This window comes from Physcomitrium patens, chromosome 19, assembly GCF_059467195.1.
Source record: "Physcomitrium patens ecotype Gransden chromosome 19, ASM5946719v1, whole genome shotgun sequence".
NCBI classification, from domain to species: domain Eukaryota; kingdom Viridiplantae; phylum Streptophyta; class Bryopsida; order Funariales; family Funariaceae; genus Physcomitrium; species Physcomitrium patens.
The window spans coordinates 5,200,384-5,225,061 of record NC_143428.1 but is presented as its reverse complement, the minus strand read 5'-3'; the positions used below and the strand labels follow the sequence as shown (position 1 = coordinate 5,225,061).

At 36.3% G+C, this 24,678-nt stretch overlaps 3 protein-coding genes and 1 long non-coding RNA gene across 7 annotated transcripts; 1 reads left to right on the top strand and 3 right to left on the bottom strand.

Annotated features, from left to right (window-relative positions):
• Positions 1–1,306: 1,306 nt before the first annotated feature.
• LOC112295819 (uncharacterized) lies at positions 1,307–2,841 on the top strand. The gene is made up of 2 exons (XR_002973739.3): positions 1,307–1,604; positions 2,076–2,841. It is a non-coding gene; the product is annotated as an uncharacterized LOC112295819 (long non-coding RNA).
• Positions 2,676–10,482, bottom strand: LOC112295817 (glucose-1-phosphate adenylyltransferase large subunit 1). Its single transcript, XM_024547795.3, has 15 exons — positions 9,564–10,482; positions 8,213–8,329; positions 7,744–7,917; positions 7,510–7,602; positions 7,266–7,349; positions 6,836–6,891; positions 6,396–6,489; positions 5,980–6,092; positions 5,373–5,445; positions 5,026–5,106; positions 4,667–4,753; positions 4,262–4,366; positions 3,731–3,837; positions 3,453–3,513; positions 2,676–3,251 (listed from the first exon to the last, which is right to left on the bottom strand). The coding sequence occupies exons 1-15, from the start codon at positions 9,813–9,815 to the stop codon at positions 3,150–3,152; spliced, it is 1,599 nt and encodes a 532-aa protein (XP_024403563.1). The 5' UTR covers positions 9,816–10,482; the 3' UTR covers positions 2,676–3,149.
• Positions 10,483–12,086: 1,604 nt separating this feature from the next.
• LOC112295818 (uncharacterized) lies at positions 12,087–13,833 on the bottom strand. Of its 4 annotated transcripts, XM_024547798.2 has the most exons (5): positions 13,691–13,833; positions 13,316–13,371; positions 13,145–13,198; positions 12,965–13,044; positions 12,363–12,721 (listed from the first exon to the last, which is right to left on the bottom strand). In XM_024547798.2, exons 3-5 carry the CDS (start codon positions 13,155–13,157, stop codon positions 12,398–12,400), a joined length of 417 nt encoding a protein of 138 aa, XP_024403566.1. In that variant the 5' UTR covers positions 13,158–13,198; positions 13,316–13,371; positions 13,691–13,833; the 3' UTR covers positions 12,363–12,397. The 4 variants fall into 4 exon arrangements, with proteins under 4 accessions (XP_073385170.1, XP_024403566.1, XP_024403567.1 ...); XM_073529069.1 differs by lacking the exon at positions 13,691–13,833 and adding an exon at positions 12,087–12,262 and having other exon boundaries at positions 12,415–12,721; positions 13,145–13,343; XM_024547799.2 differs by lacking the exon at positions 13,316–13,371 and having other exon boundaries at positions 13,691–13,830.
• LOC112296005 (uncharacterized) lies at positions 13,733–15,921 on the bottom strand. Its single transcript, XM_073528924.1, has 3 exons — positions 15,914–15,921; positions 15,482–15,790; positions 13,733–14,075 (listed from the first exon to the last, which is right to left on the bottom strand). The coding sequence occupies exons 1-3, from the start codon at positions 15,919–15,921 to the stop codon at positions 13,733–13,735; spliced, it is 660 nt and encodes a 219-aa protein (XP_073385025.1).
• Between the last annotated feature and the right edge of the window lie 8,757 nt (positions 15,922–24,678).

Here is a 24,678-nt window from a genome sequence, read left to right as displayed (position 1 = left end):
AATAGCTTCAAAATTAACTAAACAATTTGAGATTCTCATATACCTCTATGCTCTACAATATGAAACATGACATTAATAATCTTTTGCTTTTGTTAGTTCATGTTTTTTCTAGTTTATGTATTTGCCATTTTTTAGCATCAAATTTTAGAAACATATCATATTGTATAATATATTTAATAAAATTGAAAGAAGCAAAAATCAACTCCATCCAAATTTTTATCAATTTTATTCAAATTGTACGATATGCATGTAACATCAACAACAACAAAAATAGGATTTTAGAATAATATCTTTAAAATATACATATATATATATATATATATATATATACATATACAACCAAAAATATTAATAACAAATTAAATCCAAAAAAGCTAAAGTTTATCTTTATAGCATACAAACAAAAAAGTAAATATTCTAAAACAACAAAAATTAGGAAGAAACATTAGGAACATGTTACATTTTAAAAGTTTTGAAGCTTGTAGTGAAACAAATTGTAGGATTGTACCACCACGCAACTATAAGAATTAGTCTTTAGACCCAAAACTTTCAAATGTCCAATATTGTCCAATATTGTTTCATGAGCCTACTTCGTCCTTTGCCATAGCACTTTTGATGCAAAATATTTAATCCTACAAGACAATTGTATAAAATCAACTTAAAATATAACATAACTCACAACGAAGAACACAACATCTTTGCTCTATCTTAGCAAGCAAAGAAGTTATTATTGGGAATCCTTAGGATTCTAACAACTCAATTTTTAGAATATTCATGTTCCCAATGACTTTGCATTTCTCAAGTTCTCCAAGTTCCTTCTTCAACAACCAATCAAAATGCATCTTTGTCTCTTTATCTTATATCCAAGTTCTTTTACATAATATATAAATATATATATATATATATATATATATGTGTGTGTGTCTTAAAATCAAAGCATCTTTTTTTGATTTGGGAGTAATAAAAATGAATATTTATCACTTGTAATTACAAAAACATGTAGCAATTTCCAACTTGTCTACACCAAGAATGATGTATCAATAGTTTCTTGACAATGATAAAAGTGGCAACATTAGTGTTAGTGTCACCAGAGATGTCTATTTAAAACATGAATTTTGTTTTCCTAAAATGAAACTATCTACTGTACAAACACATTGGTCTCAAACACATTACTCTCACTTTAATAAAGAAGATGTAAATGTACAGTGAGACATATACAGTGTAGAATGCCTTTCCAGGCAGAATGGGAACATGCCAGTTGCAGTTAGAGGGAATTGGAAGATGAAAAGCTTTGTTGTAACCCAGGGTTTGCAGCCTCTCACAACTCAGGTCTTTCTATATCTCAATAAGCCTCCTCGACTCCTCCTTTCTTCCTTCCTGCCTTCTGTCTTCTACAACCGAGCATTCTGCTTGTGGGGATATCCTTTTTGGCGCCCTGCAGTGATTGCAAGAAGCGTGCATTAGAGTGTTATTGTGGTGATCTGAACTCTTGTCTATGTGCGACCGAGCGGTAAAGAGGTCACATTCGCTGTTGTTTCGGGCTGGAGGTGTTGCAGGAATTTCGTGCGGGAGGACAGTGTGCAAGCAAAGATTCGCGAGATCAAGTACATTATTCAGAATCCATCTTTTATCATTTCGTTTTTTATCTGCCGTTTAAGTTTCCTATTCGGGTTTCATTGGCGGTGGTTTTGTCCACCGTCCCTGGTCAATAGCAGTGTTGGTGCTTGACGAATTCGTCGACCGGAGTCCTGTGAAATGCATCACATCGACCAAAAAATGAGGGGTTTTGCGGTTGATTCGTTACCAGTTCATTGGCCAGCGTTACCAGGTCGACAACTGATTAGCAAATTAGTAAGCGCGGTTTGCGTCGTATTAGCCAGCACGGAACACTCAAACTTCAGAGCAATTTTCTATATGCTGCAGGGGATATTGAGCCTCTGTGAATCAACTAAATTTTTAAAAATAAAAAAAATGGTACCAACAGCGTGCCTATTATGTCTTCGATGGCATGCCTAAGCAGCCCACCTGCACTATACATCTTCTTCACCTCATGCAATTTTTCTCCGAATTTGCAGACGATATTCCTCTCGTAATCTAAGTTGGAGCGGGATCCCCAAATTGAGACCATTACAGTGGCATCGAGTCTGAAGATCCTACATCATGTGTGGGCCACGTAACATGTTCACATCAGTGTTCAAAACAAAGCGTAATCCGAACATGCCGAGGAACCCAACACGATCCATGATGGACAAAATCCATTTCCTTTTCAAGAAGGATGAGAGGGAGGCGATTCCGGGATCCGGGTCAAGAGCTGGATCACGACCGGGCTCCACAATTCCATCGCGAGGTCCATCGCGGTGACCTCCGTATTGTGTTTGTAAGAAACCTCGACAAATTGATGCAATATCCTGCGGCAACTAGATTTAACATTCCACATTCAGAAATACACATCATGCTATATCGAAAGTGACATAAAGTTGGCGAACTGGTTTGTCTGTCTTATCTGCCTTACAAATTATGAACAATGTGAGTTTCTGCATTAAAAAAGAAACCAGATAAAGCAATTCTTCACCTTCACACAAAGTCCTGCTTCAAGTGTTAGGGACTCAAGGTTTCCAAAGTAGACACCAACGCACAATTTGAATTAGAATACCCACTCACGTGATTCAAAAATATATTCAGAATCCAAGAAGTTTCTTTGGTTTTTAGTTAGTGGTAAATACAGTAGAACGGCACTTCAATGCTGCGAAAGTGATACATAGCAGGGGCTGTAAGTTAAACCGTACCCAAAAGGAACTATCTGTTTTACAAAGAAACCTAAAAGATAATTCTTTTTCTCTTCTTGCAGCCTACAGTAAAGCACACCAATGGTTCGCTTCTGTTGGTTCTACGTCCAAGTCAAGCCCCACAAGGCTAATTGCAGTTGCCGTCGCGTATAAATATTCAGGTAGAACACCTTCAAATCTACTTTCTTCAACACATGCATCCCTCTCCTTCCGCACTGCCCCAAAATTTTCAAAATTGAGCTCAACAAACTTCCCCCACACCATAACAATGCGGATATGTAGTGTCATTAGAAAGATGAGAAAAAGCTGAATAGGATGCGAAGAGAAAAGGCAATCTGGAAAAGATCAGTGAGTCCTATCACTTCAAATCACTGTGTTGTCCTTGATTGTAGCGTTTTTGGCTATCACAACAATGCCTGAGCGAATGTAGAAACCTTCTTTGGCTCTGTCTGCCTCAAAGACAGTCTGCATGCAAACAGGTAAACAATCGCTTTGTCTCTTCAGTAAGAATTCAAAAGCAGAGTTAATGCACTTGGACTTGACGTCCTAACGGCTGGAAATAAAATCCTTAACGAATCTGAAACTTGTCTGGGTGTTTCCAACACTAAAGAATAGAACAGTAGCATCAAAATCAAAAAAAAATAGAAAGGTAAATAATTTTCATACATCTGTGTTGGCAATGACGACGTTCTTCCCTATCTTCGCATTCTTATCAATTATACAGTTCCTGCAAACCAACCCAATAATGTATTATTCAGTTATTCATGACCCGAGAACACAAATATAATTCTAACTAACAAACGTAGAATGTTCAAATGCCAACTGCACTAATGTATGCACAGCTCTATTTGCAAAACTTTAGAGTATGTGACTGAATTCACGATTTCATGCACAGTGCTAGTTCTGTTAAGTGTCCAATCCATCACTCGGTTCAAGGCTAGTACTTAATAGTGGTGTTCTTGCCAATCCCCATGGGCACTTTGCCTGCAGCGATCAAGGCAACTCGCTCCTCATCTGTTTCATAGAAATCTGCACCTAACATCATTGTATTCTGCACCAAACAAGCACCACAAAGTTCATGTTACACAAGAAATTCAAACATTTTAAGTCTTGCGCTGCCAGTGCTCGCTCAACAGAAATAAATAAATAACTAAATAAAAATTAAAAAATTAAAAATTAAAAAGAAGAAGGAAAGAGCATAATTAGCTAATCTCATCATCGAAAGGTCCAGTAACTATGCCCCAATAACTAATACCAAAATATTCGAGCACGATTTCAAGAATACCCAACACAATCAATATTGAGATGATTCATACTGTAATAGTTGGAATCATGTGTCTAACGTACTTAAACTTAACGAATTGCGAACAAGAAAATATACTTTAAGAATCAAAAGTAACATCCACAGAAGCTTCCAAAGCACGTAAATAATTATGTAACTACTATGAAATAAATTATGGTAGGTAAACCTATACCTTCACTTCAACACCAGATTCAAGCCGAGATCGAAGTCCGATTAATGAATGCTCCACTTTACAGTCCCGTAAGAAGCATCCATGAGACACAATTGAGTGGATGATCTGCGTTGCAAAATATTTGTTAAGACTGCAACTCACCTTTCATCCAAAAATTTCCAATTCTTACTCTCATTCATCCAAACCTGTACTATATCTCACGTTTGTATCCACACCATAAACGTATTAATATACTTTCGCAACCATTAATCAACATCATTTTAACAGCATAATGTAACGCCGACTGTAGACTGGGACCCCAATCTTCTTTCCAAGGTTGAAAACTACACTGATTCACTTGAGTAATTACAGGCACTAGCTAGAAATATCATTCAGCAGAACTTCGCTCGTGTGGTGATTGGTTACCCTGCATTGTTCCACTTTCGTCGGCGGGAGGTAGCGGGGTGATGTGAAGATTGGTTTTGTCGCATCATAAAATTTGAATTTAGGAGGCTGCCAAGAAAAAAACCACACTAACTTAAGAGCAGTCACAGCCACGCGAAGGACTCATTAGCGCCCCACCTCAACTGAATTGATCAAAGAAGTAAGACAAGTTTAAGAAGTACTCATCAAAATAAGGACCGCCTTGACAAAACTAGCGTGCATCTAAGCATTCACATTCTAGATCTTAGAGCATCATGATACCAGTATATTCAAAGCAGGAAACATTATTCGTTAGTTATCTGAATGCTGTTACCAGATATAAAATGCACCAAGAAAGTTACCTGCGCTGCCAGTGCCAAGTTAGCGTCAAAAAAAGACTTGATTGTTCCAATGTCTTCCCAGTAGTCGTTGAACAAATATGCCTGTCAAAGAACACCATTCATAGTAAGAAAACAACTTCAACCCTTTACCACGACCGGGCATGAGGAAGTAGCTGTCAATTATCAATTGTAAAGGTGACAACGCCAACGTAAGAGCAAAAAACCTTCATGCATGTGATTTTATACTCACAAATGTCTTTCACGATAAGATCTTGCACTGCACAAGATTTCATGTATTTTATTACTATAATTTCTCAACAGTACTCTGAGTCCAACGAAGCGCCCAAAGGTAGGGCTTCGCCACAAACCTGAACATTGTATTCTTTTGCTGCTGCAGGAATGATCTCTGACCCGAAATCATTGGATGTTGGGTATCGCCATCTGCATCACCCAGCAAAATACCTGAGACTATGTTTTCCTGAACATCAAATCATAAGCTCTCTCTCTCTCTCTCTCTCTCTCTCTCTCTCTCCACGAACATTTTCTGTCGTTTTAATTATTTTGAGAAAGGTCCTGAGAGCAACTCTCTCTCTCTCTCTCTCTCTCTCCACGAACATTTTCTGTCGTTTTAATTATTTTGAGAAAGGTCCTGAGAGCAACTCTCTCTCTCTCTCTCTCTCTCTCTCTCTCTCTCTCTCTCTCTCTCCACGAACATTTTCTGTCGTTTTAATTATTTTGAGAAAGGTCCTGAGAGCAACTCTCTCTCTCTCTCTCTCTCTCTCTCTCTCTCTCTCTCTCTCTCTCTCTCTCTCTCTCTCTCTCTCTCTCTCTCACGAACATTTTCTGTCGTTTTAATTATTTTGAGAAAGGTCCTGAGAGCAACTCTCTCTCTCTCTCTCTCTCTCTCTCTCTCCACGAACATTTTCTGTCGTTTTAATTATTTTGAGAAAGGTCCTGAGAGCAACTTCTACTGACCTTAGGAGCTTCAGCAGAATGTCTTTTCTAAACACATATATACCCATGGATGCAATGTATGGCATCTTCTTCGCTTCTTCAGGCGACAGGCCTAATACGGAAGTGTCCACTTGCTGCACTCCCAAGGCACATCAGATATAATTAATTGTCTTCCGACGATGGCGAGCCAAGTCTAACATCAATATTCCTACAGAATACTCATACAAGAGCTTTCACCTCACATTCTTAGAATTTCGATAACAATCCATTATCTTAACAGATAACATACTTTGAGTCTCATGACGCAGGTAGAAAATTATTTACCTATCAGTATCTGAAACCCAATACAATCACCAATTTTGCAAGTCTTGTTAACAATAAAAATGAAAGCATCAAACCAAACTCAGTGACCACTAAAGAACTGCAGTGCACAATACCATGGACTCCAGGTCTACTCCCCTAGGCTTTTCGTTGAAGTAAAGGACTCGGCCCTTGTCATCAATCTTCATCAATCCGTAGTCCGAAGCACGGCTGCGCACAAATCCCAAACAAGCCACATGTCAATACCACGACCATCAGCCATTCTTAAAGAACGAGCACACAATAGACCGGCTAAACGTATGCTTTAAATGTTCATAACTATCTCCCTGACTCGCTGGCTCTAACTAGCGCAATATGCATCCATAAAGATGAAGTTTGAAGGTTCCAAATCGTTCGTATTCTACTGAAATACTTGGAACGCTTGTTGGATTTCAGCTTCATCCTGAAAACTTGGTTTTTAGCATGAAAAAATTGGTCAACACAGAATGACATCATTCATGTTATCGACACTAAGATATGGCTCATGATGTGCATCACACGGAGTAAGAACACATACCTTTCATCCATGGGCACACAAGAAATAGTAATATCAGCTCCGCTGTCCTTGTGCTTCTGCAACACATACATAAACTCCAATTACTTGCCGACGGGAATCAAACAAACCACATTTTGAGACCACCATTCTGTAGCCGTGCAAGCACAATTCACTGAAGCATATTAACACCATATCAAATATGCTTGCTGCTTCTAAACTATTTCAGCGTTTAGTTTGTACATTGAAAATAGACAGATTAAGGTTTGTGATAGCATGGTTACATCTTATCCTCTCACTAATTGTATTACTGACAATACTCCGAGAAACAATACCACACGTACCTATTGGCATTCTGCATTCACAACAACAAAGCATGTGCATATCCTGCTAAGACTTATCATAAGACACCAACTAGTGGTAAGCGATAACGAGTAGGTTAGACGATGCTGACCTGAATGAAATCCATATAGTCCATGCGATACAAGTGATCTCCAGAAAGAATAAGCACATGCTCAACTTGCTTATTCTTAGCATCCTGCTCTCAACAACAGGATGAATACAAGCTTATTACTCATCCGAATCAATAATAGCTCTATTCGAATATCCCTCAAAATTTGAGTTCCACGAACCCCAGGAAATATCATAAAATGCATAGACAACTAAAACACACGGAAGGTAGTGTAGTACATACATACCTCAAAAAGCCACGTAAACTGTCGGACTGCATCGGCCGTACCCTGGAACCAATTCATACCAGCCTCTCCAGGTGTCTGCGTGGCTGCCAGCACCTGCACAACCGCATCATGTGCTTTCAAAAAAAGCTACAATCACTTTCCTTTTTCTCAAACGCCATAAATGAAGTTATAAAGAAATTGAACTTTTATCAAGGTGATGCATTGGCATGTTACAACAGAACATTATTCAATCACCTCAACGAACCCATCCCCGAAGTTAACTCCATTTCCAAAAGTGTACGTTCTGGCTAAATGCCGGTTTAGTGAAGCCGAATTGAATTGAGTAAGAATGAAGATTTTGTTGATGCCACTGTTGATGCAGTTACTCATAGGAACATCAATCAGTCGATATCCTCCTCCAATCGGCACCTGCACCAAAAGTATGAATGATGTATAACAAAATGTGGGCATAAATTACAAATTCATGATCTGCTATAAGTAATAAATAGAGTAAAAAATGTCTAATCAGAACACATGCCCAATGCTAAACTTAATTATCTCCCCTTCTTCAATTGGTAATAAATTCCGGTCCATCTTCGAAAGGTAGGAAACACAACTTGCTGACTTCAGTTAAGTATGGTCATGCCAAGCATCTGATAGAAAAATTCTGAAAATATTCTCGAATACTACAAACGTCGCGCAAGAAGTGACCATAAACACTTACAGCTGGTTTGGCTCTTCTATGGGTCAGAGGAAACAGCCGAGTTCCCGCTCCCCCACCGAGAATGAGTGATACTACAGAACGAGCTTGGACAGAGGGCTTCTGTGCAGGCGGCGATTCCTGCAACTCCGCATTCAGAGTTCATCAATGGAATGATCAACAGCATTCATGCACCAATCATAGCATTGTCCGGAATGCAAAAAATGCAGCTCTCGTGATCTCGTCTATGTTTAAAACCGTTATCACAACATACATACATCCATTTGAATGCACCAAATAACAATTGACATAATCGTTAAAATGATCGCCAGTGAAAGCAACACTGTTCCAAAAGTCAAGCGTAATGCTATATATCCAGTGAAGGGGAGCCTTGAATACTGCTATTGAAAACTGATAACTCCTCTTTCATTGATGCGCAGAAAGTGAATAATTACTATTACATACAACTATATGCAGTACATACCTAGATCCGTCTCTATTTGCAAAATCAAAGTCATCAAACACAAGACTCCCAACCTCAAATGATTGGCACATAAGAATATAGCTTGATGCTGAACTAGTCACCTAAATCCTGATTTTATTCTTTGACTATATTAGACTGAAAGAGTGGAAAAGTAAAAGCATTCCACTGATCTTATCACTGGAAGGAAAACCTCGCCGCTCACAGGATGATAGAAACAAACATGAAATACAAACTATAGACCTGCAAAGTACCAAAATGTTCTGGTAAGTTATGCAGACAAATCAGGTTTACTTAGTTGGACTAAGAGTAGTGATTGTGACATCAACTTGGTAAAAGACATGGGAAAATAAATCAGAAAAGTATGGACTAGTATTACGCACAAAAACTTGTGCGTTCATCTAGATTACTAACAAGCACAAAATCACGAGTACAAAACTACAATGCAATCAAACCAATTCGCAGTCACAGCCATCAAAAAAGGAAGCCAAACTTTTGTATCACAAAACGGAACGGAACGGAACAGCAATCTCCAAGCTCAACCGAGCTTCAGAAACGGATCCGAGAGTATGCAACCTTTGACTGATATAAGGATGTAAAAATAATCCACATAATTTTCATCTGAAACTTGGTTACTGATATTCCCAAGTTTCATACGTGAATCCGTCCATGGGAGATACTCGAAGGCAGACGAAGCGAGACACCTAATCCAGCTAGTTCCAAAAATAAGAGCACTTAGACCAAGCCACGGTGGGGGGGGGGGGGGGGGGGGGGGGGGATGCTGAGAGCAATTTACCCTCAAATAAGCAACAAGAATACGCACTCGTCTATGCAGAGCAAGCAATTTCGATTGTGAGAGAGCCTCAAGACACAACAAGCGTCCAGGCAACGTACCACACTTTCCTCGGTAGTCTCCACAAACAGAGACTCCACGACGTTCGGCTTCGACACACGTCTGCACCATGTTGAGGACCGAGCATCATTACGGAGTGGGCTGCAGATTCCAGCATGCAGGAACGAGGACACGGAGAAGGAACAAGGAGGCGCTGCAAGCTGATTGACAGAATGCTTCTGTTGTGAGCTGCTGCATGCTACAGTTCCTACGATTGCACTTTGAGCAGACCGAAGGATTGCCGCGCCCGCCATTTCTCCAACCTTGCCTCACAAATCTCAAATCCGGATCCAACCTTTTCGCTTCCACGAGATCTGTTGAACTAACCGTACTTAATCTTTCTACTCCCTGCCAGGACGTCCTGATTACCACAATTCCACGATATGTTCTCCTTCCTCGATCCCCGCCAACATGAAAAACACAAGTTCCTAGACCACAAATACTTCAACAAGCAGTGTCCACCGAAATTCTAGTAATGGATTTTCAAAAGAGTCTCAGTCCACTCTTCCAAGTCTCTGAACCATTTCATCTAAAGTTAAACTCCTCGGCACTCCAAATCTCCACAGGAAACAGATAGGCCGAAGTCTCAACTCCACAATGCGGATGGTCTACTTGAGCAAAACCAAACACCCAGGCATCCGACTTCCCTCTCTCTCTCCTTTCCAAAAACCTCACAAAAAAACTGCACTCTCAACAACTCTCCCAAATGCGACGCGATTTTCACTCGTTCTCCCTCGTCTCTTCACCGTTCCCCGCAAATCAAAGTTCAATCGGTCTCCGGCAGCACCGAATGCATGAATCCACTGAAAATTCCGCCGCTATGAATTGGTCCTGATGGTGGCAAAGGGCGGATATGGCCACGGCGTACGAAGAAGGAAGAGTTTCCCAGCTGCCAATATCGCTAGCTCGCTGTGAGGAATAACAGGCATCAACATCATCAGGTTCCCGTGAGGTTCCCGATGCGTTCCCATCGGGGCTCCTGCCACCTTTCTCCACCCTCCTCACCCGAGATATTATGTTCTCGAAGCGTTCCCAAAAGCGTTCCCCACAGTGTGCGTAGCTCTCTCTCGAATGGGTTGGTTCCGTCACTAAGCCATGCACCTGGCACCTGCTAGACGGCTCCAAGTGGACGATCAGTCTCATCTCCCCACCCCCCAAGTTCGTTTTGGTGGCATTATTTTGGAGTTTTCTGCCACGTTTGATGACCGAAATATCGACCCTGGCTTGATGCATTCGCATCGTTCCGATTCGAAGAGCAGGTGTCGAGGCACCAGTGCCTGGATTGCAGCAGGCAGGGTTCCAGTGTTTCTAAACCCCCCCCCCCCATCTCACAAATTCCAAGGAAAAGGGTGTTCATTTTGATATATAAATCTTGGAAAGTTTGCTGGAAATGTGAGATTATTTATACGTTAACACGCCTCTTGTTAAGGGGGAGGTTTGATTCCCATTTGTGTGTGTGTGTGTTTTCGGTATATGCCATGGCTTTCTCCCACACAATCAGCTCTCCCGTACAAGGCGTCTCAACGATGAGAGCCCCACACGTGGCGTTGTACCCAACTGCTTGTTTAGACATGAAATTCCTCCGAGGTTCCTTTCTTTGTCTTGTTGCGGTGTTTGATGTGTTATTGCTTTGAACGGGTGGTCGCGGTGTGTTGGAGTAACTTCTTTGAAATGACTGCTTTATTTCCCCTTCCAAATAGCCTTGCTTGGGTTGGAAGCACGCCTCACTCCGCCCGATTTCGGCTTTCTCTCCACATCGGCTGGGCGTACTTGGTGTCGACTGACGAGCTCAAATGGAAATTGGCCAGCTAGACTAAGTTTGGGTCGAGCAATTTTTTTTTAATCTCTGAAACTGGACTTGAATTTTAGTGTCGGGTGACCAAATGTGTACATGGTCCGGAAATGTTGGGCCCTATCCAACTGGGTGGCTTGTATCCATTGAGAGCAGCAACTGCGCTCGAAAATTCTTTTATTGCGGTCAGTGGACCATTCAGTCAGGATTTGGATTTACTGTTGTTCGATGTAACACTCGAACGAGAGAAATCACACATTCACTGAACCTGGTTGATTCAAAGTGTGAATGAAGAATTGGCGCGGCGGTTTCTATATTTTAACGGTGGTCTTGAAGACCTACTTGAATATATTAGTAAAAACAACACACACTACACAACCATCGTTAAAAATAACTGCAACTCTATCTAGTCAATTATAATAGCACCTCGTAAATCTTTCAAAACAGCTTGTTGCATACTCTATTTTCATAAGTTTGCTATAAAACAACAATCTCTAAACAAGAACTTAAGGATGGGGCTCTTGTCACTCCGTCAGCCATAAACAACGATGTACAGTCAGTCCACTCTAGGTGATGAAGATGTGCCCTTTTAATGACTATCTTTAATGGAAAGGCAGTCCAATCTCAGTCGGAGATGCATCTCTGAAGCTGTCTCTCGAAGTCATCTTGTGCATGTGAATTATGAATAAAATAAAATAAAATAACATAAAAAATACCCACCACCACTGAAGAGTACTCTCACAATTTACTTCACTGATTATATTGCCTTTGTATAATGAGTTTCAGGGTAATGCACAAATGCAGGAACGTTGAACGTTCAGAATTGCATTGGAAAAGAACCGCTCTCATGTATTTGACATGATAAAGTGTGTATACTTGAAAGCCATCCACTGGTACATCAAGCTCTTTCTGCAAGTGAGACAGCCATTTGTTAGTGGACCACCCAGATAGTGATTCCAAACCTTCTCTAATACATTATGGCACCATATCACATTCAGGAAGTTCGAAATTTTCAATCAAGCGCCTGCATGACGATCAAATTTATTAGGCTCCAGAAAAACCTTCGCCGCATAGAGAAGCGTCACCAGCAGGTTTTACATCCAACTTCTCATTCACAAGATCAATAACACTAGCCCTAAGTGTCTGTAACGCCAATGCACCCAGAAACCGTGATGTAGCATCTGAATCTTCTGTTCTGCTGCCTGATAGCCTCAATGACCAATTTATAGTGTGGGATTTAACTGCTGGAGACGCAACAAGAGAAACATCCTCAAAGTTATCCAGTTCAAATGTAAGAGAATTGAGGCGAGCTTCCACACCCATGCCTGATGCTTCAGCATGCAGCCAGGCCACCAAATGGGCTGCCATCTGCCAACCAAACATCAGTTATTAATCTCTGCAGAAACTACACAAAGATGATGCAGTGTAATACAATCGTTATAAAAGGAGTCCAGTCAAAATTCTTGCTCTTTAGAATCTGAATCAAGGCTGCTACTCAACGGCCAAGTAGTTGTGTGCCCGACAGCGGGGAATAAATAGACAGAACTTAAACGGTATAATCCAAACACAACTAATGGGCTGTGAGAGTTGGAACAGGAAGTAATGAATTACCTGAAAGAGGAGGAAGGGTGAGAGCTCTGACAAAGTACAGGCTGTTGAAGTCAGTCTCTTACCATTTCCAGATGGCAGACCTGCAATTGTCAAAACGTCTTCTCTCAATACAACACTAGCCTGCCATCTGCCCAACAACGCTGAATCTGGAACATCTAATCAAAGGTCTCAGGTTGACACCTGAGCGTGCCATGTGGGATGTAATAAAAACCGGAGCTCTGGAACTCCATGAACCTACATTCATTGAAAATTCATCAATAAACCCCCATCGAAGCTACGAGAATAGATGAGAACAGAATCGAGCAATCTCAACATTAGCATGATCACAACATCAAAGCTCAAAAAGTATACTTGGAGAGGTTCTTCGCGAAGAAGTATCCAATATTGATCAGCCGCTTGACCTGCTTCTGAAGACAAAATTTAAATTGCTTTTAACAAAGTTGAGTGATTAATTTTAAAAGTACTGGGGTGGCCTCTTGTAAATACTACGGTCCACATAGTATAAGGACTTAAATGTAGAATAGAGGCCAACCATTGTAAATTAAACACTTCATCAAAGATAGCTCTGTTAGACATGGTATTTCCAGCTCTGTTAAGGGCTGTTAAGAAAAGTCCTTAACAGCCGTCTCAGGTACACTGACACCTCAACAACTATACAAGCCTGATTGGAGCTGACACCTATATAAATCTGACATGTGATTCTCCAACCAGACAAGTATCACACACCTGAGCATCAAAGTTAGCAGTCTGAATTTGCCGAAGCACAGCTTAAGTTCTTGTGGCGCCCCTGTCTACACCTGGTCCAACGCCCCTCTCCCCCGGCTCAGATGCTTCTGGCAAGACCGTCGCATCAGTCTTCCCCTCCTTACTAGTAGCTGACAAACGCCCTGTATCATTCCTAAATTTGAACGGAGCTGGCGTTGAGTGAAGAGTAACATGCAGGGACGATAGAGTGAGTGCAGCGGGAAGATGAGCTGTTAACAAGCCAACTGAGTTCTGCTCAAGACAAGGGGCGCTTTCAGAAGTTCTTACACCAATAGAGAACTCTGCACTGCCACCTGGACCAGCTGCCACTCCACGTTGCCGCTTGACCTTCCAGTTCCGCTGAAGTCTTTTCTTGGAGAAGACACAAAAGAGTCATTGGGTGTCAGGAATGGAGGTCATGTTCAACATTTCGGTTCAGGCCATTATCCTAACAAAGTGCTCTCGAAGTTGCCACCCACGACATACATAATAGTGCATACGACGAAAAGATCATACCTCATGAGAGCTCCATAAAAAACTGCCTCTCTTTCAACTTGTTGCTAAAACTTCCTTGGACGAATCATGTACTCATGTCGGTTGACCATTTTCCTGTTATCATGCTCCGGACAATGACTTATAACATAACTACATAACATCACTACAGCGACAGAGAGAAAAGGCCATGATTTGTTTGCTGCAGTACGACCCCTATATTGTTATGAAAGATGTGAACATTGGGTGTCACGAACGGAGGTAATGTTCAAAATCTTTCCGATAACGGTAGATTAAATTCAGACTCCTCAAACGGCACACAAAAAATATCATTCTGCTCTAAACGATGCCTGGCGCACATGGTTTCACAGGAAAAACGCAGAAGGAAAATGTGAGGAGCGTAGGAAGCGCCAATTAATAATTAGACTACCATGGGAATGGATTGCATTTAAATCAATCACCGAGATCTGAAAGATGGTACAGAGCAAATAAATATCAAATAACCCTTCTTAGATCACATTAATAGCGCCAACATTGATCTACTTGAGCAGAAAATTTAATGCTCGTTCAATACACTATTGGAACCCGAGAAGAAAAATATTTACAATCCATGTACAAGAAGCATCGGACCTTTGGCCAGGATTGAACATCCACTATACACGGAACCGCTCTTAGAACTGTCGTAGAAAAGCATTTCTTAGTTGTTTTTGTTCCAGTCAGCGAACTCCATACCTTGCACCTCGACATCAACATGCAGCAGGAGGAAACCCTAACAGCTCTTACTGCAGTCAGACTTCACGACTTTATGCTCCCGAGACAGCTACAAAGAGAGGCCAAAGTGTACCCAACAAGTATGTGTAAAATCCTGTCATTCGACCTTCAAATTGTGCAGTATCAGCGTAACCATGGGAGTAATGTTCCTTCCTACTTAGATTGCTTCAGTAATAAGTTGTTCGTTAGATAGAAAGGGTTGCACTTTAAGAGTTTTCGATGCCTTGCAGGTACAAAATCCGTAATATTACGAACAATAACAAATCTGTTTTATTTGAAGGATGGCAATGCTTCGTTGAGCCTTATTCTCCATTAAGCACATGAACACCAATTCCACGATTGCTACTCGGCCCAGACCTCAATTCCCACTCCTTCGCAATCACAGCTTTTCTACGTACAATCCAATTACACCGCATAATATTGCAAGAAGTAACATCCTCAAAAAAGAGAATAAAAATAATAAGGATAAGTGGAAGAAGAAGAAGAAAGAAGGAGAAACAGGGCACTCACGGCAGAAGATATTCCGTGCCACTTTCCTCCATAGCCAGCACCCGTTTCAGGGGCAAGGGATCCAAGAGACCTCCCTTCACCTCGCCGAGCTGTAGACAGTGTGCGTCTGTCTCTCGCTCTCTGCCTCTCGCTCTCTGCCTCTGTCTCTCTCTCAACAAGCGAAGATCGCAACCCTGATGCAGCAATTGCACATAATCCTGAACTGTAGGTGGAGCTTGGCGGCAATCCTCGTTGTTGCGAAAGTGGAAACGAAAACGATGATTGAGAGACGGCGTCCTCGTAGAGTGCAACCCCGACCACTTTCCACCCCTTGGACGGCGTCTCCACCACACAAGCGGGTTTTTTTGGGGAAAATATTTTATATATAGATATGTAAATATATAACTATATATATATAGTTATATATGTCAAGTATGCTGATATCAAGAGTACCCCTGCATTCTTGATAATAGCAAGTGTACCCCTTGCATTTTATATAATAGCAAATGTACCCTCAAATATGATAAGGTATCACCAATCTAATAAAGGCACAACAATTTTCATGAATTTTATTACTTTAATTGTCTTTATATGGAGTCCAAACTGCATGCTTTTATGATGTCATTTGTGATTAGATCTTAGCTTGCTTTTTGACATTTTACCTTGCAAATTCTTAGCATGTAAAAAAAGTATTCCAATACTTAGCTGAGATGATGCTTTCCTTGCTATAATGTTCACATTCTTCAAATTGCATTCCAATGTCAAATTCTTTGCAGCTTCACCTTCACCACTCTTAGGTGAATTAAATCATCCAAATAATATCATCTTGGATGAAAAGCTAGGAATTTGGACAAAGTTTTATTATTTACAACTTTGTGTGAAAGTTTAACTATAATTTTTTAGATAATTTTACTGCTCCATCTTTATCATCTTTCAATATCACTCAAATAAATCATTTCATAATCTATCCCTAGACCTCATTGATGCCACCTGGTTAACTATTTGGGAAACTTTGTTTGAAATATACTATATTGATTTACAAGCTCTATGACTAGCAATTTGTGATGGATAAGTTAAGCTACTAATGCACTTACATTATCACAAGGTCCACATATACATGCTTGCAAATATAAAGTGTGTAGTGTGGACGTTAAAAATAATTATAAGTACCTAGTTTAAGTTTGAATAAAGACTATATGATATGTCCAAGGTCTTCTTAAGAAAAAGTAAGCAAGTAGCGGTCCTATTACATCTACTTAGGCAAGTGTTTGAGACCATTACTAAGAGGTTGCAAGTACGCATAAGATGGATGCTCTAAAAATCCATTCTTGTTAACAAATTGGTCATTCCTTAGTTCTTTCTTCTCTATATCTTCTCTAATTCTTATATGTTAAGAACTCTCAAGCTGGCTTATTGACAACAAGTCTTGTGCACTAATATATAAGCGACTCTCATCAAAATGGATGAACTTGGCCATAATGCATGTACCTCGTTCCATCAAACCTAACATATTATTCTTTGTAGTTGAAATTGAAGAATTCTAATCAAACTTTGGCAATTCCTCCCATATTCTTGATATGCATACATTCTATTCTAGATGGCTATTCTTCCTCATTATTTTCTTAACAATTTTTTTTATCAATCACATGCAAAAGAAAAAAAAAAATTGCTTCATACTATTAGACAATAAGTTAAATCAAACAAACACCATTAAACAAAGACATAATCTCAAGGACGAGCCTTTCTTCTTAGGCTATTATTGAAGAGAGCTTCTTTTGGCTCTACTCCATCCTTATTATTAGTAAGCTCACACACACTTGACGTAACTTCCATGCCTTAATCAAATTAGTGATACCTTATCATATTTGAGGGTACATTTGTTATTATTAAAAATATTATGGCTACATTAATTATTATTGAGAATATAGAAATATTCTTAATATTTCAACATACTCAAGGGATATAAATATATATATATATATATATATATATATGAATTTTTTTCTTTCTATTTACATGTAACATACATCATGAAGATGAATATAAAGAATTATTTTTTAATATGTTAATAATTTTTTATTTTATTATTTTATTACTATTTTAAGTTTTTTTCAAATAAAAAATAAATAAATATTAAATATATAATTTTGGTGATGTTGGTGTGAATTAATTAAAGATAAAATATCATGTCATATATATATATATATATAAAACTCAAACATACTAAAATATCAAGAATATCCTTATATTTTTGATAATAGCAAATGTATCTCTAGAATCATTAGTAATAACAAACATATCTTCCAATATGATAAGGTATTAGGAATCTAACAATATTGCATCATTTTTGATAATTTTTTTATCTTAATATGGATTCAAATATGTGCCTTTAAGATTTTGGCTTAGTAGACTTTTAAAGAAAGAAAGAGCCCCTAATATGTTATACACTCTAGGATAGATTATTAGAAAAAGGAGAAGAATATCACATTTGTACAAAGTTACAAGAAGTAATTCTTACCAATATGCATATTGATTCTATACCTTTTCACTAATATTTGCAATTTTGGAGCTTCTTACAAGAAGGTACGAAGAACAATTTTTACCAGCATGCATACCAATCTTAGAGCTTTTCACCAAACTTTGCAATTATAGAGCTTCTTGCAAGAAGGTGCAATAAAGCATGAGAAGGAGGAACAAGGAGGAGAATCTATAAGAAATTTTTAACATAATTTTATATTAAATTAAATTATATGAAATAATTCTAAAAAAAATTATTTAGTTTTTTATAGATAATTTATTGTTATTTCACATTCTATAAAAAAATATTCTTTCATGAATTCAATACTATATATTAAAAATTAACAAAAAATATAAACTTAAATTTTATAATTTTTTAAAAGAATAAAAAAATATCTATTTTAAAATAAATTTAGATTTTTTCTTAAAATCAAAGTATTAAAATATTTTAATCTTTCAAAAATAAATTTAATTATGGAATTAAAATTATCTATTAATTTTATAAATAAATAAATATAAGAATAGTAATTGAAAATGAATTGATATAATAATTTCTATATAATAAAAATACTAAAAATTATAAGTTATTTAAATTATTTATATATATATATATATATATATATATATATATATATTCCTAGAATATTAGCTTTTGAACTAAGGCATAAGATAGTTCAAAATTTCTTTGCAATAAGATATCTACATATAAATATATATATATATATATATATATATTCCTAGAATATTAGCTTTTGAACTAAGGCATAAGATAGTTCAAAATTTCTTTGCAATAAGATATCTACATATATATATATAGATATATATATATATATATATATATATATATATATATATTTTGAATAAGGTTCTTTTTATATTTTTTTGAATAAGATTATTTTTATTTTTAAAAATTTAGAGTTATTAATAATTAAAAAATGAAAGAAGAAAAAAATATAATAATATAGAGTAAAAAATAACATATATCAATTAAAAATATACAAAAATTAATAAAGCTTATCGTCTTTTTAAATATAATTTTTATAATAAATTAATTGGAGTTGTAACAATAAAATTCTTAACATAGTTTAAAAACAGCAAGAATTACCATTGAATAAATAGATACTATGTATAAAAGATAAAATTTGATTTTTGATTAAGTTCTTAAGATGTTGAATGAAAAAAACTAAAAATCAAAATACACTATAAAATCTTGAATTATATATATATATATATATATATATATATATATATATATATGTATTTAAATTTAAATTTAAAAATATTTTTAAAAAAACAAATCTATAGCATTTTCTAATATTTAAGATTAAAATTCATAAAAAATTTATTATTTTTTTTTTTAAATAAATTAAAATGCCTCAAGTAAGAATTTTAAATTTTTTTTGTATTTAAATACATATATTTATATCCTCTCAATTCAATGTTAATACCATAAGATAATTTACTTATAAATAATTAATTTTAGATTTCCATTTTTTACATAATAAATTGTAAATGAAATTTAAAAAAAAATAAAAAAAAATAAAAAAATAAAAAAAAACTAGTCAAATAAAAATTAGAATTTTTTAATGAAAGATCACATTTATTGATTTCTTGTGCATTAATAATTTTTTTGCATCCATACCATTCAACCATACAATGATATATTGCTTTCAAGTTCCATAAATTTAGATATTCTATAATACTTCGACATGTGGCGAAATCAATTTCTATTAAATTGTGCCAATGTCCAATAGTGAAACAAGACCAGATACTCTAAGGCCTAAAACCTTATCAAATCCATAACAACAAAGACTTCGATATAATATAAGACTAAGTACATTAAACAAAACTTAAATTAATTAAATGTAAAATAATATAAAAGACAAGACTAAGCAAAAGAAAATAGAACCAAACAAAATCAAATAGAACAAAATAGAATGGAACGGTGAAAACAAACTTTATTGAAAAAAACCGTTTGAAACCATATCTGATTGAATGCCTCAAATAGCCTCAATCAGTCCTATTTATACTTTCTTCAATTATCTTGAACTTTCTAGAATGCTCTTAATGGTAGGCCCTACCAAGATAACCGCCCTCCTAGAAGATTTTAGAGGTGGATCCTACCATAATAATTACCTTGAGCCTTTCTAAAAGGATCTATGATGGATCCAATATAAATCACCATCTTAAATTTAATTCTAGAAGCTTCTTAAAAATGACTCCAACTACATATCTTTATGTGTAAATAATACAACCATCCTATCCATGCCTTGTTATAATTAATTCTCTTCTATTAATGTGAAATGTCCTTGTTTTGCTTCTGATGGTATTTCCAAATGATTTCTTGATAATAAGTAAGGTTTTGTTCAAGTTTTTACATTGCATCATGGATGGGATAACCTTTTTAGAGAACTTTGAACTAAATTTGTAGGCATCCATTGCCATGACGAAGGTAGCAATGCTCCAAAATATTATCCACTTCATACTGTCATAGACATACTCATGTAAGCTAGTAATTACATATATAAATAGGTAGAAGTAAGTGAAAGTAAATAAAAGTAAGTTGATTCTATAGTATTTAATATGGAAGCTTTTTAGAAGCTTCATAGATGCTGCTTTGACTTCATAGGTGTCTTTAATTGACTTTTTGGATTAAAAACGTGGTCAACAAGTTGGCCATGTGCCACACATGTTGTTAGCTTGAAGATCAAGCTAACTATGTAGCCCACACGTAGAAAAACTTACCTTGTAAGTCAAGGCATGTGTCCTACAAAGTCAACACATATTGGAGGACCTATAGAACATTGCCACGTAGCCCCTAGTTAGATAGTATATATAGAGACAAGAGTGAAGGCTTCTTCACTCTTGTCAACTCTTTTCTTGCTTCCAGTCTAGTTTCAAGGGTCTCTAGTTTTCTTGTCTTTTGCCAATAGCCATTCTAGTTTCTCTTTCAATATACATACTTATTTATCTATATTTTGTTAACTTTCTTTGAGTAAAGGCTCACTTGTCTGAATTGATTCTTCATTGAGTTCTTGTCCTTGACACATACTCATGTTGGTCATCAAACTCAATTAGTGGTGGCAACGGTGGTTGATGTTGGTCCAAAAAGTACCTTGGCTCAATATAAAATTTGTTGAGCTATAAAATATAGAAGATTAGATGGACCCAAATATGTGGTAGAAGCTCGAGGCAATATGCAATATTAAAAATTATTACAAAAATGTAAAAAGATCCAAGCTATTGAGGTGCTAGCTTACGGACTTGGATTGATGTAGCAAGTAGAAGGTTGGCATTGAAGAATAATATATGGTCACCTTCTCGAAAAAACTTATATTGTTAGTGGTTATTCGTACATTGCCTCTTTCAAATTTGTGCAATAAGAAGATAGTATTGTACCTCCTACAAGGCTATTGTAAGTCATTGTATAAACTGCTCTGTTGTTAGATTATTGGTGTAATCAAATGCTCATTACTATTAAGGAAGAATGGTGAATGATTGATACTTGCTTGAATACTATCATTGTAGGTAAATTCTAAAGGTATCAAATATTCATTCCAATTATTATGGTGAATCACTACAAATGTATATATGATATCTTTTAGGATCTAATTTGCATGCTTTGTTTGTTTATCTGTTTGAGAATAGAAGGCCATAGACATAGTAAGTCGTGTGCCTAGTAGCTTGAATAATGCTTATAAAAAATTTCGTTTAAAGCACAAATCCCAATTTGAAATGATGACATGAAATAATCCATAGTGATAAAAGATAGATTCAAAAAAGACTCGTGTAAGTATTAGAATATTAATATTAAAAAGCACTATAGCCAAGTGAAGTTTCTTTGAGAGTCAATCTACAAAGACATTAACTATAATGTAATTGTGAAGCATCTGCAACAAGACATAATGAGATCCATAGTAACTTACTCCCAACATGCCATAAGTAGTGGAATTGGCTATAATAGCCTAGAAGATGCTGCATTGCATGCTTTATTATATTGGCATGATTTGTAAGAAAGCACAAAAGCTCAAACATCAGAATCCAAGCCTATCCAAAATCATGTTTTTGAGATCCATTCTAGAATCTTTTCTTGCTTTAGGTGTCCAAATATTGGGATGTCATGTTCTTCTTCAAGTATGCGCATCCAAAATATAGTATTATCAAATACATAAATCCACTTTTTGAAATAGATCAAGCCATCATTAAGACTATAATCTGCTTACATCTTCAACCATTCATCATTCTTTTTTAATATTGCTCATCTTCAATAGATTGCTAATCATCTTGAAATAAGCAACTTGATGCATAGATTTCTTCCATTCTATATCTTTGATTAAGTTTGAAATGATACTACTAATGGTAGTAACTTTTGTCTTGTCTCCTAATTCGGCCTTCAAATATGATTTGTATAATAAACTATTTGGCACAATATATTGTCACCTTTGCTTGTACTCAAGTTGAATGTCAAAAAGCTGCAACTGTTCTTTCTAATAATAATATCATAATTTCATATTTTTTAGATATAAATCATGTAGCAAGAATTGGTGGTTGGTCCACACAATTACTAACTTCTCTAATAAATAGTATCACCATATCTTTGTAGCATGTGTAATCACTAATTGCTCTCGATTATGTGCAAAATAATTGCACTTTGTTCTTTTGAGCTTGAATGATTTATATGCCATAAGATGGAGGCTCCTACCAAAGTCTTATTTAAGGACCACTCCAATAGCAAAGTCAAAAGCATCAATGTCAAGTGTACAAGAAAGATTGAGATCATACGATTGTAATATTAAAGCAGTAATGAGTGCCTTCTTCAACCTATCAAAGGCACTTTGCTACTTCAATTTCTATTTGAATAAAGACATCTTTCTCCAATAGGCTTATTAGTGAGACAATAATATATACAAATCACCAAACAAAATACTAATAATATCCAGCAAGGCTTAAAAATGAGTAGTCTTCAAAAGCATCCTTAGGACTTGGCCAATCTTCTATTGCTTTTACCTTATTGTAATCCATGCACACATCTTTAGAGGACTCCACATGCCTCAGAAAGGTGACTTCCAATTACCAAAGTTTACACTTTGATTACTTTTAATAAAAATGAGACTTACGTAGCCAATGTAACACTTTTCATAAATATTGTTCAATCTCTTCAAAGATTTTACTATAGATAAAGATATCATCAATGAAGACAAGCCCATATTTAACCCAAAAGTCCCAAAATAATCTATTCATGTGACCCATAAAAGAAGCTAAAGTATTAATGAGGCCAAAAGGTAATACAAATCAATCAAAAGGTCCATAACACATTTAAAATGCTATCTTTTTTATATCTTCCTTGGTAATAGGGGCTTATCAATAACCTCTCTAGAGGTTCAATTTGCTAAAAATGATTACTCCTTGAAGTTGGTCAAGAAGATCATCTACACATTGTCATATAGCGTGATTTGCTATTTGAAAATACACTAAGTATCTAGCTGTAGAGAATTTAGCTTAAACTTTTATATGTATCTTAACTTAGCTTCCAAAACTCCTTTATTTTGTACAAAATTCAAAATATAGCAAAATCTCTTCAAAATATATTTTTCCCGCAAAGGATTTTCTCTTTCCAAACTTTAGAAATTCATAACTCTTGATCTAACCATTCAATTTGTTTTAAACTTGTAAAATAGGTAGAGTTTACCCTTAAGTTTTACTTTAAAAAAATCCCACCACAAAATCACTTCTGATCTTTTGATATCTAAGAAATCCTAGTAGATGCTCTAAACCCTAATTTACAAGCACCCAAGCACTATTTTCTAAATATCTCAAGAATCCAATACTCAAATTTTATCAAACTTATTTCCAAAGTTTACTAACATAAATATACACATTTTCTAAAATTTTAAGCCAAAACCTTATCAAATTGCTCAAGATATAGCTCAAGACACAACTACTAGAAAATCGGATCACTTACTACCCTTAGATTGCATGTGCTGACTTCAAAATCCAATAACTCCTTCATTTTAACTTGGAATCTAGTAAGAAATATACAAAAAGTATAGCCGCAAAAGTTTTCTCTCTAGTTGCAGTCGCCGATCTTCAATTGCCTTCCGTACGCATGCGTTATGTCAAAAATAGTGACAATAACTCCCAAATCAACACCTTAACTTTGAGCACCTATATCTCCTTCATAAAAACTCCATATCATATAAGATTTGTACCAAAACTATAGCCAAAAACCTAAAATTTCTGATCTTAGCCTTCATAGCTCAAATGGCTCCTAAAAAATAACCCTAATCTCTAATATGGTCTCGGGCAGCCTCCTCAAAGCCTATTGGTCATGATTTTTGACCAATAGGAATGGAGATTTTCATCATCCATCTCCATTCATCTATATGGATGCCCTAATCTCTCTTTTTACTAGCAAGATCCCTCTCCAACTCTTTTCTTTGTAAGATTTGCTCAATATATGTCTTAAACACCAAATTAAAGAATCAAAATAAGACTTCAAGGGTCACCAATGTCTAATAAAGGTGACTCTAAATATTTAAAATTACTACCAACAAAATCAATCTCAAAAGCTACTATCAAAAGAAAATAAATTTATACAAATTCTAATAGAAATCCTTTTAAACAACCTCCTTTTAAGGTAGTAATTTAACCACATTCTACAATCAACTAAAATCCAATAACATGACTTTCACTATATTATT

Bases quoted from the DNA above. Each gene is read 5' to 3' on its own strand.
- LOC112295817 (XM_024547795.3), bottom strand. From the start codon at position 9,815: ATGGCGGGCGCGGCAATCCTTCGGTCTGCTCAAAGTGCAATCGTAGGA. The intron at 7,918-8,212 runs GTAAGTGTTTAT...CTTTTGGTGCAG, and splicing joins ATAGAAGAGCCAAACCAGCT to GTGCCGATTGGAGGAGGATA. The intron at 3,514-3,730 runs GTACTAGCCTTG...GTTGGTTTGCAG, and splicing joins GGCAAGAACACCACTATTAA to GAACTGTATAATTGATAAGA.
- LOC112295818 (XM_024547796.2), bottom strand. From the start codon at position 13,208: ATGAATGTAGGTTCATGGAGTTCCAGAGCTCCGGTTTTTATTACATCC. The intron at 13,045-13,144 runs GTGTCAACCTGA...TGACAATTGCAG, and splicing joins ATCCCACATGGCACGCTCAG to GTCTGCCATCTGGAAATGGT. The intron at 12,722-12,964 runs GTAATTCATTAC...TTTGGTTGGCAG, and splicing joins CACCCTTCCTCCTCTTTCAG to ATGGCAGCCCATTTGGTGGC.
- LOC112296005 (XM_073528924.1), bottom strand. The intron at 14,076-15,481 runs GTGAGTGCCCTG...CTCCAAGAAAAG, and splicing joins GGCACGGAATATCTTCTGCC to ACTTCAGCGGAACTGGAAGG.